Here is a 13,354-nt window from a genome sequence, read left to right on the forward strand (position 1 = left end):
CAGCCGGATTTAACGCCATTCACCACAACTCTCTGGGCTCGGCCAGAGAGTCATATATTTTTTCAAAATCATATATTTTTTCTGTCTTTTTCTCTTGACCCAACTTTTGTCAGTCCTAATAGCATTTATCAACCAAGCAAAATGACAAAGTGGAATGAAAAGATACAGAAAGGAATGCATTTCTGGCAGAAAACAGAAAAACTGTTGACCATACACATCTTGATCACTTAAAGTTTAAAATCAGGCTGTATTAAAATCAGTGGCCTAAGGTAACCCCCTGTAGAAGTGGAGAGGCGAGAAGTGTATGAGTACAGTGATACAGTTAACCTGAAAGTAATGTTCTCATTTGCTGCAGCGTGGTTTACATGCTAAATGCATGGTCTTTTGTTGTGGTTACAAGGTTTAGTCCACTAACACCTAATTTATATTTTTGCACATACGCCTAGAGGTAATGAAAGATATTATTGAAAAAAATCTGAGTCTGATAAATTGTTTTTTAAAGCAATTCAATGTAAATTTCGTTTAAAACACAAAGAAACTTTTGAGTGGACTCCATCTTGCCTTATGCCATATGGAGGGCAAGGAGGTGATTCAGGACAGCCAGCTGGTTCCACCAAGGGCAAGTCCTGCCTGACCAGCCTCGTGGCCTTCTATGATGGAGTGACCATGTTAGTGGACAAGGGAAGGGCTACAGATGTCATCTATCTGGATTCCTGTAAGGCCTTTGACACGGTCCCGCAAAACATCCTTCTCTCTAAATTGGAGCGATATGGATTTGATGGGTGGGCTGTTGGGTAGACGAGGAATTGGTTGGATGGTCACATCCAGAGGATAGTGGTCAATGGCTCAATGTCCAGACGGAGATCGGTGACAAGTGGTATCTCTCAGGGGTCTGTATTTGGACCAATACTCTTTAATATCTTCATCAATGACATAGTGGGATCAAGGGCACCCTCAGCAAGTTTGCAGATGACACCAAGCTGAGCGGTGTGGCTGACATGCCTGATGCCATCCAGAGGGACCTGGACAAGCTGAAGGAATGGGCCCATGTGAACCTTACGAGGTTCAACAAGGCCAAGTGCAGGGTCTTGCACCTGGGTCGGGGCAACCCCCGGTATCAGTACAGGCTGGGAAATGAAGGAATTGAGAGGAGCCCTGCTGAGAAGGACTTGGGGGTACTGGGGGATGAAAAGGTAGACATGAGCTGGCAATGTGTGCTCATAGCCAGAACGCCAACAGTCTCCTGGGCTGCATTCAAACAAGCGTGGCCAGCAGGTCAAGGGAGCCAATTCTGCCCCTCTACTCAGCTCTGCTGAGACCCCACCTGGAGTCCTGCATCCAGCTCGGGAGCCCTCAGCACAGGAAGGACATGGACCTGTTGGAGTGGGACCAGAGGAGGGCCACAGAAATGCTCAGAGGGATGGAACACCTCTCCTCTGAGGACAGGCTGAGAGAGTTGTTGTTGGGGTTCAGCCTGGAGAAGAGGAGGCTCCAGGGAGACCTTGTTGCAGCCTTCCATTCCAGTACTTCAAGGGGACTTATAAAGAAGATGGGGGTGGACCTTTTACAAGGTCCTGTAGCAATAGGACAAAGGGTAATGGTTTTAAACTAAAAGAGGGTAGATTCAGGCTAGATCTACGGAAGAAATATTTCACAGTGACGGTGGTGTATCACTGTTACAGGTTGCCCAGAGAGGTGGCAGATACCCCATCCCTGGAAACATTCAAGGTCGGGTTGGACAGGGCTGTGAGCAACCTGATCTAGTTGGAGATGTCCCTGCTAATTGTTGGGGGGTTGGATTAGGTGAACTTTAAAGGTCCCTTCCAACCCAAACTATTCTATGATTCTGTGATTCTATGATACAAGGTTTCAGAATAAGATCCAGAGTGTTCTTATGGAAGTTAATGTCATCTTCTGACATGAAAAATTGATTTGATAACTTAGTGGTAGAAGCTGAAAATAGAACTGGTAAAATCTTCTGATTTAGATCTCTTGGTTAAGATATCAGAATACTTTTTGAAACACATTGAAACATAGAGGCTTCTTGGGAAGTCAGTTTCTTGAATAATGTTAAATAGAGGGTTAAATAATTCCTTCTTTAATAAAAATAGTAGATTAATCCACTTTCTGCATCTAGAAGTGCTTTGGGTATACATTAAGTAGTTGAGTAAAATACTTCAGCTGATTTGAGTAAGGATGTAATTGTGGAAGAACTAGGAGAGGAACTGAAATGTTAGTTATATAATAAAAGAATTAATGTCTTCAGAATGTTTAGAATCTGTTTCATATAGAGAGAATGTAAACTGTAGAGATACAAATATGGAAATAATTTCCATTAAAAGGTTTTGTGTTTTGAGGCAGGGGGGAAGAGTACCAAGAAAAGATTAGTGTCCTCTTTAGCTAGGTATTGTTCACTCATTTTCAGTGTTTTGGTGTAAGGTGTACACTGAGGGAAACATGCAGTATTAGAAACTAGGAGGAGGGAAACTGAGTCTGGGTAAGCAAAACAGGTTTCTTCTTGAACCAGTGTTTTTGCTGGCCATTCCCTCAAACATTCTGCTTATAACACAGGTATTCCCAAGTACAATTAGCAGTAGTTATTTTCTTAGAGGAGTTTAATTTGTCTACATAACAAAAAAATAAATTTTAAAAAAAGATGACAAAATTGGAATGAAGGGAGAATGTTCACTTTGGGAAAATCCAGATACAATTACATACTGCTGGGAAACATGCTGAATATGCAGCAGATGTTATATTGGAGTAAATATAGTCTGAGACAAAAAAAAAGAGAATCTGGAAGGGTATTGGAATTAAACATTAGAATATACAAATAGGATTGTTTTCTTAAGTGTCAGTGAATGCACTGAAATATGACTGCTGTTTCAGTGTCTAGAAGAGCTTTAACATCATTTCAAGACTTGTGTATCTAAAGTTTAGTAGCAACCTCCAGTTTAGTAGCACTTTTGTCCTAAAACTGCCTGCAGAGTTCAGATTCCACTTGAAACACACTTTAGTCCTGAAATTGTCTTCAACATTATTCCTACATAACTGTTTTGTATTTTTCCACTGAGAAATATATGCAGTCTAAATTGTTTTTTCAACTGTGTATGTATAACCTCTAACTTTTTAAGTCTTGTTTCTAAGTAAAGTTAGCATGTTCCTCTGAACAATTATTCTTCAAAGCACTTGTTTCTTTTAAAACTTGTTAGAGGATATCATGAAATTACTACTGTTAATTTCCTGTTCTAAATATTACAAGGAAGCAGAATATGGCCCTGCAGGTATAATGGTTGCAATTAAAATTTCTTGATTATAGCCACATAATGCAAATCCTTGTCTTGATTTTTTTGCATGTTGGAGGCAAAGATTAAAGCTACTGGAAAAATAAATCACAGATATTTTTTTTTTAACATTGATTACTTTTTCTGATTTACTGCATACTCTCAGAAGAGAATGTGATTTTACCTAACAGAAATAATGTTCTCTACATAGAAACAATTGTGCATATCAGTTGCTTTGTTAATAACTTTATACTAGTGTTCTAGTGATATCTTTTTTGATTATTGTTTTATAAAACACGCTAAAATGCAACAGATCTAACTCCATCTTTCAGATGTGCTCCACAGAATGTTTTGTGTCTGCTTTCATTTTCGCTTGCCTGTTTAGTGTCCATCGTTCACTGCGCATTCTCTAGGCATTAATAACAATTTTTATTGCTATCATGTCAAAATCTTGTATCTTAATACCTTTCTTATAAAACAGTCCCAGGTTTTGAGTACTATAAAAGTGTCAAAACTTAAATGCAGTGAATAGCATACTATTACTCTTATTTTTTTGAATGCTCAATGATTAAAGATGCTAAGAACTTATTCTTTTGTATGTTGTATTGTGGTGTCATTTCCCATCTTTGACAGCTTGAGTGCACAAATGATCAAAGATAATTTATAGCCCTTACCTTACTTTGATAACTGCCCAAATGTGTACTACTACACTTTGTATTTACAGCAAGGTTAAAACATGGACCTGCATCACTGCTGTAAAGAAGTTAGTGTACTGCAACATTCTAATATATATTGCCTTGTTGTAGCTTCTTCATTTATGTACCAGTAAAAAATGATACTTTTTTCCAAGTGACCAAACTACCAAGTTTCTTGGATTCTTTTAAAAGAACTGGTGGAAGTACTGAGGTATCAAATTTATTTTCTAATTACTGTGTTCACACTTATGAAAACTATAAAAGGCTTCCAGCATCCAGAGAAACAAAAGCAATGCAGGCTTATCTGAGTTCTTAAATAATTTGTGAGATAGTTGATACGATACTTTGTTCTTTTGGGGCTAAATTCCTTTTTTTTAATTAACAGTTCTCAGCTATCAAATCTCTAGTAAATTACTGCACATCTAAAATTTTGCCCTGCGATTGTGAAAGCTAGCAATATGCATTAAATTGTTATTTTAGATTGTTTGCTTTAATAGCAAGAGGAACGTTCAGCAGGCTTGACATTTCCTCATGGGAATGGAGAGGTTATCATTGATTTTCTGTGGGTTTGGATTGTATTTGCTCTTTAAACTAACCCTGATGTTTGTCTGGTTTTCTGATTTTCTTATTCCACCAGAGTGTGTACAAATGTGACTTCTTAAATCTTCAAATTCAGCAACCTCTCCAACTGGCACAAGATGCTATAGATGCCTTTCTTAAGCAACTGAAAAATCCCATTGATTCTCTACCTGGAGAACTGTTTCATGTCGTCGTTTTCTCACTCCTCCTTTCTTACTTTCCATCACCCTATCAGCGATGGATATGCTGCAAGAAGGCACATGAACTTCTCGTATTAAATGGCTTATTGCTTGTTATAACTCCTGATTCATCTCATCAGAATCGCCGGGCTATGATGATGAAAAGCTGGAAAATTGCCATAGAGTCCTTGGGTTTTAAACGCTTCAAGTATTCCAAGTTTTCTCACATGCACCTGATGGCATTTAGGAAAACGTCCCTGCAAACAACAAGTGACTTGGTTAGCAGGAACTACCCAGGAATGTTGTATATCCCGCAGGATTTCAACAGTATAGAGGATGAGGAGTATTCCAACACTTCCTGTTATGTTCGATCAGACACAGAAGATGAACAGCTAGCCTATGGTTTTATGGAGCTACCTGATGCTCCTTATGACTCAGACTCTGGAGAAAGCCAGTCTAGTTCAATTCCTTTCTATGAGCTAGAAGATCCTATCTTACTTCTAAGTTAATGTAGTCGTTGAAAGGCCCTTTCAGCCAAACCTTGCTTAACTAATTTTGCTATACTAACATGGGCTCAACACATGAAAATGGTTTGCATAAGGAAAATGCAAAGGTTTACAGAGTTTGCTATTTTTTTCTACTTTTGAATTTTAAAATTTATTCTTGTATGAAAGTGAAAAAATACAAGTTTTATGCAAATGACTCACGTCATAGCATAAATTGCTGTTACTTCCTTTAGATTTGTATCACTAAATTTTTTTTCAGAAAGGTACCATTCTTTTCTTTAGTGCTGTGAAGTGTGAATTCTATTTAATTTGCTAAATGTTGTTTCAATATTTTAACTCAATGTGGTTGAGCTTAAGGCACTGGAGTTGGTGGGCTTCTGAGAATTGTATGTAGGAAGAAATAATTTGCACTTTAATGAAATGTGCAGATAGGTTAGGACACTTGGTTACATGTGTCCCTTCTTAACAAAACTTTTTTCCAAAATTTGTTTCACTCCGGTTAAGCCTGGGCTGGAGAAACTGTAATACTTGCACATTTGGTTTTATGTTTATTGCAGCCCTCTTGAGATAACACCAAATCGAGGTAACACCACAACACTGGAATATATTCATCCCTAGTTATATATACTGTGTAATTTCACTGCATAAATAGCAGTTAGACATGAGATTTCTGAAGAGGTTATCCCCCTCCAAGGAGTATGGTACGTCTAGACAATTATGTTTCACTTCAAAGCTGGAGCATGTTTTTGCAATTTTATGAGTGTACAAGCACTAACATATATCAGTATTTCCCCGATGATGGTGTTCTGTATTCTCTTTAAACTGTGGTTTTTGGGGCACAGGGTGGGTTTTGTCATGTTTCAAAGTAAATTATTTATGCATTTTAAAAACAAACAACTTTAATTGTCCTTATTTGTAGACCTCCGAAGTTATATGGTAACTACAGACTGATTTTGTAAAAAGGAACATAATTATACAGGTTTTTCAAGGATACACATATTTGCACAAAGACATGTATTCAGACCACATGAGTGAAGTTAACGTACAGTATTTGTTTGCTTATTTGGACGCAAAAATCTTCCGTTCAGTTAAATAAAAACTCCATAGCTTTCTGAAAACTGGTCTGCACTGTAAAGAGATGGAACAGAAGTGTTTTACATCTATGAAGTTTTTTAACTTGTGTAATAAGTTTGTGAGTTTTTGAAGGAAAAGCAATGCTGTTCAGTGGTAAAAAATAGAGGATTCAGTATTAGTTTAGGTTAGATTTCTTTCCATTTAAAAATAATGGCCAGAATTTTCAGATTTGAATGTTAGGCTATTAAATCTATGTGTAAGTGCCTAATAATTTGAATTGGGTGCCACATCATCATTTTAAGACTGACTTTCAGCAACATGGTAGAAAATACTGACAAAGGTGGTTGTGATGAAATATACCTTACATCATATTAACTTACCATGTTGTATTTATAATACAGAAGTTACCAGATAAACTGAAGTGTATGTTTTACAGTGGTTGCTGCAAAAATTAAACGTACCCCTTCCAATGAAGTTTTGCACTGAACGTGTCAGTTTGACCTACCTGTTTTTCTTTTATACTGTTTCCTACAAAGAGTCATCCCACATTGGTCCTGCTTACACTCAAACATGAACTGGACTGCAATGCTTTATTCTTTAACATAAGTTTTTGTGTGTCTCTTAAATTTAAAGCATCCCCTAAGACCTGATTCAAATTTGTTATTCAATCTGAACGATATATACAAACCAAACAATTATATTCTGATGTGTTAAAAAAATAAGTTTAGACATACAAGCATCATGGATGACCTTTTAAATTTTTTTACAGAAAATACTTGTCTAATGAAATACACAATGGCTTCAAAATCAGCTATGAGTGGGTATTTGCATCTAATGCTGTACCACATTCACTAAAATGTTTGTCAGTCAAAGCCTTTCTTCTTCCTGGTTACCTGTCTCCAGCAGTGCTCATGTTAAAGCTAAAATATTGGTGCTATAAATTCAGCTGTTTATGGCAGTATGTGTGCATACTTCAAACTGTAGCTAACATTTTAACTGATACTCCTTTTAAACTTATATATACCAGTTTATACACGTGTTGGCACTGGTTAATGTAAATTGGTTTGTGATTCATACAAAAAAAGTGATTCAGACCAAGATTTATCCCCCCAAAATAGTTTAAAATATTAACATTTAAAATTCAGCTTTTTTGGCAGGTTGGTGACACTGTTGTATTTCTGGTTTAGGGACCTGAAATTCACAACCGATTGGTTTTCTTGCTGCTCATTCTAAATACCCAAAGTGTTCTCCTCCCCCCACCCCCCCCCTCCCAAGGGACAGTAGCTTGTGGTGGAGGAAGAAAGTGGGATTTACATAAATACTTCAGACCTCCCTGAACAATGAAGTGGTGATATCAAGAGTTGTTGGATATTTGGCTTTGGTGCAAGAAAAATGTTTCTAGGTTATGAACTATTTAAAAATTATGACTGTGCAAGAGATCTCTTGTTCTTAAGATGCTGGAGAGGAAAAGGAAAAAAAGTGTATTTGCATTTCTGTTGTCTTTATGTCACTACTTTTTGTGAACAAAGCACATTTATTAAAAAAAAAACCTGGAAACTTTTTAAGCAATTGTTTCTTTGAGGTGGAGATGTTGTCCTTTTTTCTTCCTGTGCAGTCGGTTTATGCTGAAATCCAGTGAAATCAATGCATAGTTATTTTCCTTATTGTGAAGAAAATAGTTGTGTTGAATTCTTTTTATAAACAACTGAATTATAGTAAAGGTGTTAAATTTGGTACTTCAGCTTCTACATCTGAATTGTGGTCTTTGCTTTATGGAAGGGTTTTTGGAGTTCGTTGATCCTATATCATGTTTCTTTGCCTGCCCGCTTAGGATGTGACCACATTCTAAATTGAGTTCCTCTCTTACCTCTCTAGATGTTCTTAATTTTTCCTCTATCTCCCAGAAGTATCTTTGCAGCACCTGTTGTATGTTGGCCCTTTGAGGTCATTGCTGTATTTTTCTACATGGTGATTTTGAGTACTGGAGGTGTTGGGGAAAGGATAGCAATGGGAAAAGAAACCCCCAAAAAATGAACATGCAAGGCTTCTACTCAGATCCAGATTCTAAGAAAATTAGATTTCAGCAGAACTGAGGTATGTCCCTAGCACTGCAGAGCCAAGCTGGTATGTTCTGGTCTCTTGACAGTAGAGATCAGAAAATGTGATTTCACAGCTGTTCTCAGTATTGCTTCCTGCAGAATCCTTATGTCCTTTTCAGCTTCAGGGAGACTTGCCTTCAAAAGTGTGATCATTCTGAGGCTTTTTAACTGTATCTCCATGAAGCAGCAGTGTATCTGTGATTCCTTGCATTTGGGATATGTATCCAAGTTTATACTCCTTTTTCCTCGTTTACTCAGTTTTCCTTGAATCATTGTTTTGTACCGTAGAATAGCAGGAGGATTTTTTTTGGAAGTGTTGCATTTCACAAACTTGCACAGAAACTTAGTTGGGGTTTTTTTACTTTTTAAATAAAATATTGTCCAAGCAGTTCAACAGTCAGTTCCTTGAAGAATATGCCTAAATCACAGCTGGACAGATATAGTACCAACTAAGTGCCATCCATGATGCTGGTAAAGCATCTGAAGCAGGTGACATTGACTAAGGAACGGAGATTTCTACTGTTCTGCTTGTTGAAGGAAAACCTCATAACTTTTTGGTTTTCTTAACCCATGTAACTTTTAGGCCCGTTGACCAGTTTTATATAAAATTTGAAGAGAGGTAGGGATTTTGAAGACTGAGGTTCTTTGTATATCAGTTGTCTGAACAATTGAGGCCGGAAACACAGACCGACTTCTGTCAGAAGTTCAGATGTCTGAGTATCCAGCTGCTGCCTGTCAGCAGTAGCGCTTCTTGACTACGGTGGTGAAAGGGGCCGGTTGTGATAAAGGGGTTGCAGGAACAAAGGACATAACTCTGCAGCAGGCCCAGCCTGCCCTCCTACAGTTCAAAGAGCCCCTGTGCAGCATCTGTCTAAACTATGCAGTCGAACTACCCTTGTTTTGCCTGTCTCTAAGCAACGGAGATATTAAGGTCCCAAAACTTCCCGTTCTTGCTCACTGGCCCGCGAGGGACAACTCAAAACATGCCTTTCCCCTACAAAGTGCTGTGGAACACAGGTGGTCAAGGATGCGCGTGCCCTCTCTGGAACGCGAGCGTGGCGAAAGCTTTTCTTTGGGAGGCAGGAGTCAGCTTGGGCTTCCCCCAGCCAAAGGCTCCCACTAGCAAGCGCTGGGAAGGGTCACGGGGGGTTCAGCCTGCCCAGCCCTCCCCCCTCGAACACCGCTTTCCTGCCCTGTGTCCTAAGCACCAGTGCTTACAGGTTCGAGGGGGTTTTTTCCCCTTCTCCCAGCCTCTTAACCTTGCAATTTTTTGTGCGTGGAGGGGAGCATGCGCTTTCACCCTTGCCTATCATCTAGACGTTACTGAATTCAGTACGCAGAGTGTTCCCGTTAAGAAAACTTGTTTCCGCTAAAAGCGAGGATTTCAGCATAGGTTACTCTAGGCCCGCGGGGGGGGCGGCCCCTCTTCTCCCCACGGCCGCAGCTGCCCCCGCTGTGACTGGCGCCGCCCGAGCGGAGGCACCGTCCCAGCCGGCGCCTCGTCGCCCGGGGCAGGCGCGGGCCCGTCCTAGCCGCGGCGGCGAGCTGAGCTCCGGCAGCGCTCCGAGCCTCGCCGGCCGGGCGGCCGCGACGGCGTTTGAGCCTTGGCGCGGCCCGTAGGCAAGGACGCATCGCTCGGCCTCAACATGGCGGCGGCGCTGCGCGGGGGGTGGGAAGTTTCCGGGACGCCTGTTGAGGTGAGTGCGGGACGGGGCTGGGGCCGGGCCGCCTCCCGCCGGTGAGGGACACGGCGGGCTCCCGCGGCCCCGTGGGCCTTGCCCTGGCGCCGTGTGCGTGGAGCAGGGCCCCGTCACCGCGGCGAGGCGGGGGCGAGGGGACCCTGGCGGACAGCCCCGAGGGGGGACGCGGCCTCCCCGGGCAGGCCCGGGTCCTTGGCGGGGCGGAGGCCGTCTGCACAGAGCAGCTTCCCGGGGCGACAGCTTGTGGCGAGTGGCGTTACCCCGACAGACCGGCGGCTGGCAGCGCCGCTCCTCGGGGCCAAATGCCGTCATTAAACTGCCCTGGCCGGGCCAGCCCGGCAGCTGCTGCTTCGGCCGGGGCTCTCCGGTTGTCTGACAGCGGTCCCCCGTAACAGGGGCTCGGCATTAACATCTGAAAACTAGCAAGAGACGTTCATCGCGGGTTTAAGCCGACTGCATTAATGTGTTAGCTAATTACGACTTTTTGCTTAAAAAAAGTCTGATAAAGTTTCTTTTTAAAAAGAATATGCTCTAAACTGGTAGAATAAAGCTGAAGGAAAGCGGGTCCAGTATTTTAGATAGACCTCACCTGAACTTTAAATTAACTACAGTTAAACTACTGAGCTTGGGTTTTGTTTTTTGAGGGGTTTTTTTCTACTTGCTTAGGCAAATTAGGATAAAAACTGCTTTGGGAATGCACCTCTTTTACGTATGGGAAAGCTCTTGGGTAGTTTAGTATCCAAATCTAGTTAGACTTCAGGTTTTGTTTAAAATTGCGTTTGCAGAAGTTGACAGATACTTATGGGCGTGCATATTCGGTTTGTTTTGTATCTAAATGTGATTTGCTCAGATATGTAACTCAGATGTTGCAACTTGAAACTTTAAGGCTATTACTTTAGAAAAACAAACACAACAACCCCCCCGCTCCTGGCTTTGAACAGTCTTTGTCTAAACAGTCAAAGTCTTACCAGAAATTAGTAACGAATAGCTATGTTTTAAAGAATAAACTAGATACTGAAATTTCCCAGTAAAATTGTCTGAATTGCTGTGTTACATTTACTTGGTAATATCTATGTGATGGGATATATTAATCATGAAAATACTGCTTTTTCCTCTTTTCCCCAAAAAGGTTGACCATGTGTTTTGGTTAGAAAAAGACTAAGGATTAATAGTGTGGTTTAGTAGTACACCTTTTTGCCAATTGGCTAGAAGATCAGGAAGAGCAGGTTGCACTCATGGTCTGAGCTGTCATTTTGTGAATACTTTGTGCTCTGGGAGACTTTGTGTCTTTCCGCTAGGAACAGGCATGTTCCTCCACCCCGGTACCCAACGCAGCACGAGAGGCAGCAGCAGAGGAGCTTCTCTTTCATGTTTCTCACGAGGCAATAGCAGCAAAACTCCACTTGGCACGAGCTGAGCCCATCAGAGTAGTTTTCTGTCAAGAGTGGCAGCTTGCCTGCAAAGAAGTTTGCTAGTGTAACAATCCCACTAGAAAATAATGTAGCGACAGTAGTAAAATTTTCAGCGAGGTATTAGGCGGGAGCTTCCTCCTTTTGCGTATGAGCCAGCCTGCTGACTTCCATGAGGCTGTTCTCTGAGGGAATATGTCCAGTGTTAGCCCTTTGACTTGGAGGGCTTCCAGAAAGACTCAGGTATCATGATAATGGCACGGGATGGCAGACGTGCTTCAGCGTGGCAGTAGTCACGCGTCAGGGCTGTGGATTGCAAGGACATGTGAAATTGTCCCTCTGTACTTGACAGTCTTAAAGGTCTTTTCCAAGCTAAATGACTCTATGATTCTATTCATGGTTTGAACAAGAGGTAACTGTGGGTGGGAGGGCATGTGTAGGAGTTGAAATAAATGGCTCAAGTTGTCCATAAAGCAAATGTTGATTGTAGTACAAGAAACAGTGAGACTGCAGACAGTGCTATGATACCTAATACATTGTGATCTGGAATACAGTAGCTGACTTTGGGCTGTGTAATCTGTATGAAGTAGAAACAAGTGAAAGGTTGAGAGGAACAGTAAGTATATTACCAAGGGAGGGGAGAAATATTACGAGATCTTAAGTATCCAGGCAACTCAGAATTAAGTTTATATGTATAAAACACTAATAATAATGAGTACTACGAAAATGCACAGCTGAAATCCAAAGAACTTTAACTTGCAATGGCATCGTGTAATAACCATTTGCTCTATATGGTATGTATTCTGTTTCAATTAAACAGATTTTTAATGCCCAGTTCTTTCCAAAATAATATCTGCAGTGTGATTAGGTATTTAACGTAATTTGAAAATACATGTTATCAAACTTAAGTAATTTAAACAGTAGGATTTCTTAGGCCTGGTTTGTCTCTACATCAATTACTTAAGCTGGTTTTATACTGGGTGTCAGTCTTCAAATCAGCAAAGCTTATGGGCAAATCAGTCAATTCACATTTTCTGTTGTTGTTCATTGGTTTAAAAATGAGAATTTAAAAATCAAGAGAGAAGGAAGTCTAAGTTTCAAGGTGTCCTTTCAACATTATAAAAGAAAGCAGTAAGCCATAACCTAGCTCTGAGTGTCCTTGAGACATTGGCTGCACTTTCATGCCAGTAACCCTTCAGAAGTCTCTGCAAGATGTGCATAATTACGCACATGTAGGTAATTACTTCCAAAATGTTAGATGCAACAGATGCTTCTTACTTCTTGGGAATTCTGCCCATAACCTGTAAAATCATACTCTTTGATAAACTTTTTGTTAATAACTTTAAAAACAAAAGTTATACATAAATATAAGTACTATATAGGATTGCAGTAAGTTTTAACTAGGGATCTTGGACTGGTTGTTCTGGGGCTCTTTGTAATTTGTGATACTCGTTAAAGAAAATTTGAGACAAAAAAATGTTGATGCTGATTTTCTTGTTTCTGTATTTTCTGGTGATCCACCTATCGTTTTCTGCCTTATTCTCTCTGGAGGTATAAGCTCTGTTTTATTTGTTTAGTGATTCCTGGTTTAGAATCTCTAGGCACAAAAGGATCAAAAGTCTGAAGTACATGTAGTTTCATAGAAAGCTTGTTCTCTGAGTAATTCTTACCAATTCATCACTTGTAACACATTTTGTGTACGGAACAGAGTTGTGACTTCAAAGTACATGCCTTTTTTGCCTTTAACTAGAGAGCTTTGGACCAGGCCTCTGACAACTCTGTAATAAGTAGAAAAATATATAAATACAGTGTAATAGAGGTTTTCAAGGAAA

At 40.3% G+C, this 13,354-nt stretch overlaps 1 protein-coding gene across 1 annotated transcript in view; it reads left to right on the plus strand.

Moving 5' to 3' along the window:
- SAMTOR (S-adenosylmethionine sensor upstream of mTORC1) overlaps positions 1 to 5,243 on the plus strand; it is a gene marked incomplete at both ends in the record, with an annotated part of 36,988 nt that extends 31,745 nt beyond the window's left edge. The window contains one exon of the mRNA XM_082013894.1: positions 4,614 to 5,243. Coding sequence (XP_081870020.1) covers positions 4,614 to 5,243 — 630 coding nt within the window. The remainder of the gene's footprint in view (positions 1 to 4,613) is intronic.
- Positions 5,244 to 13,354: the final 8,111 nt, after the last annotated feature.

Source organism: Phaethon aethereus (genome assembly GCF_964289735.1).
Source record: "Phaethon aethereus genome assembly, chromosome: 1".
NCBI lineage: Eukaryota > Metazoa > Chordata > Aves > Phaethontiformes > Phaethontidae > Phaethon > Phaethon aethereus.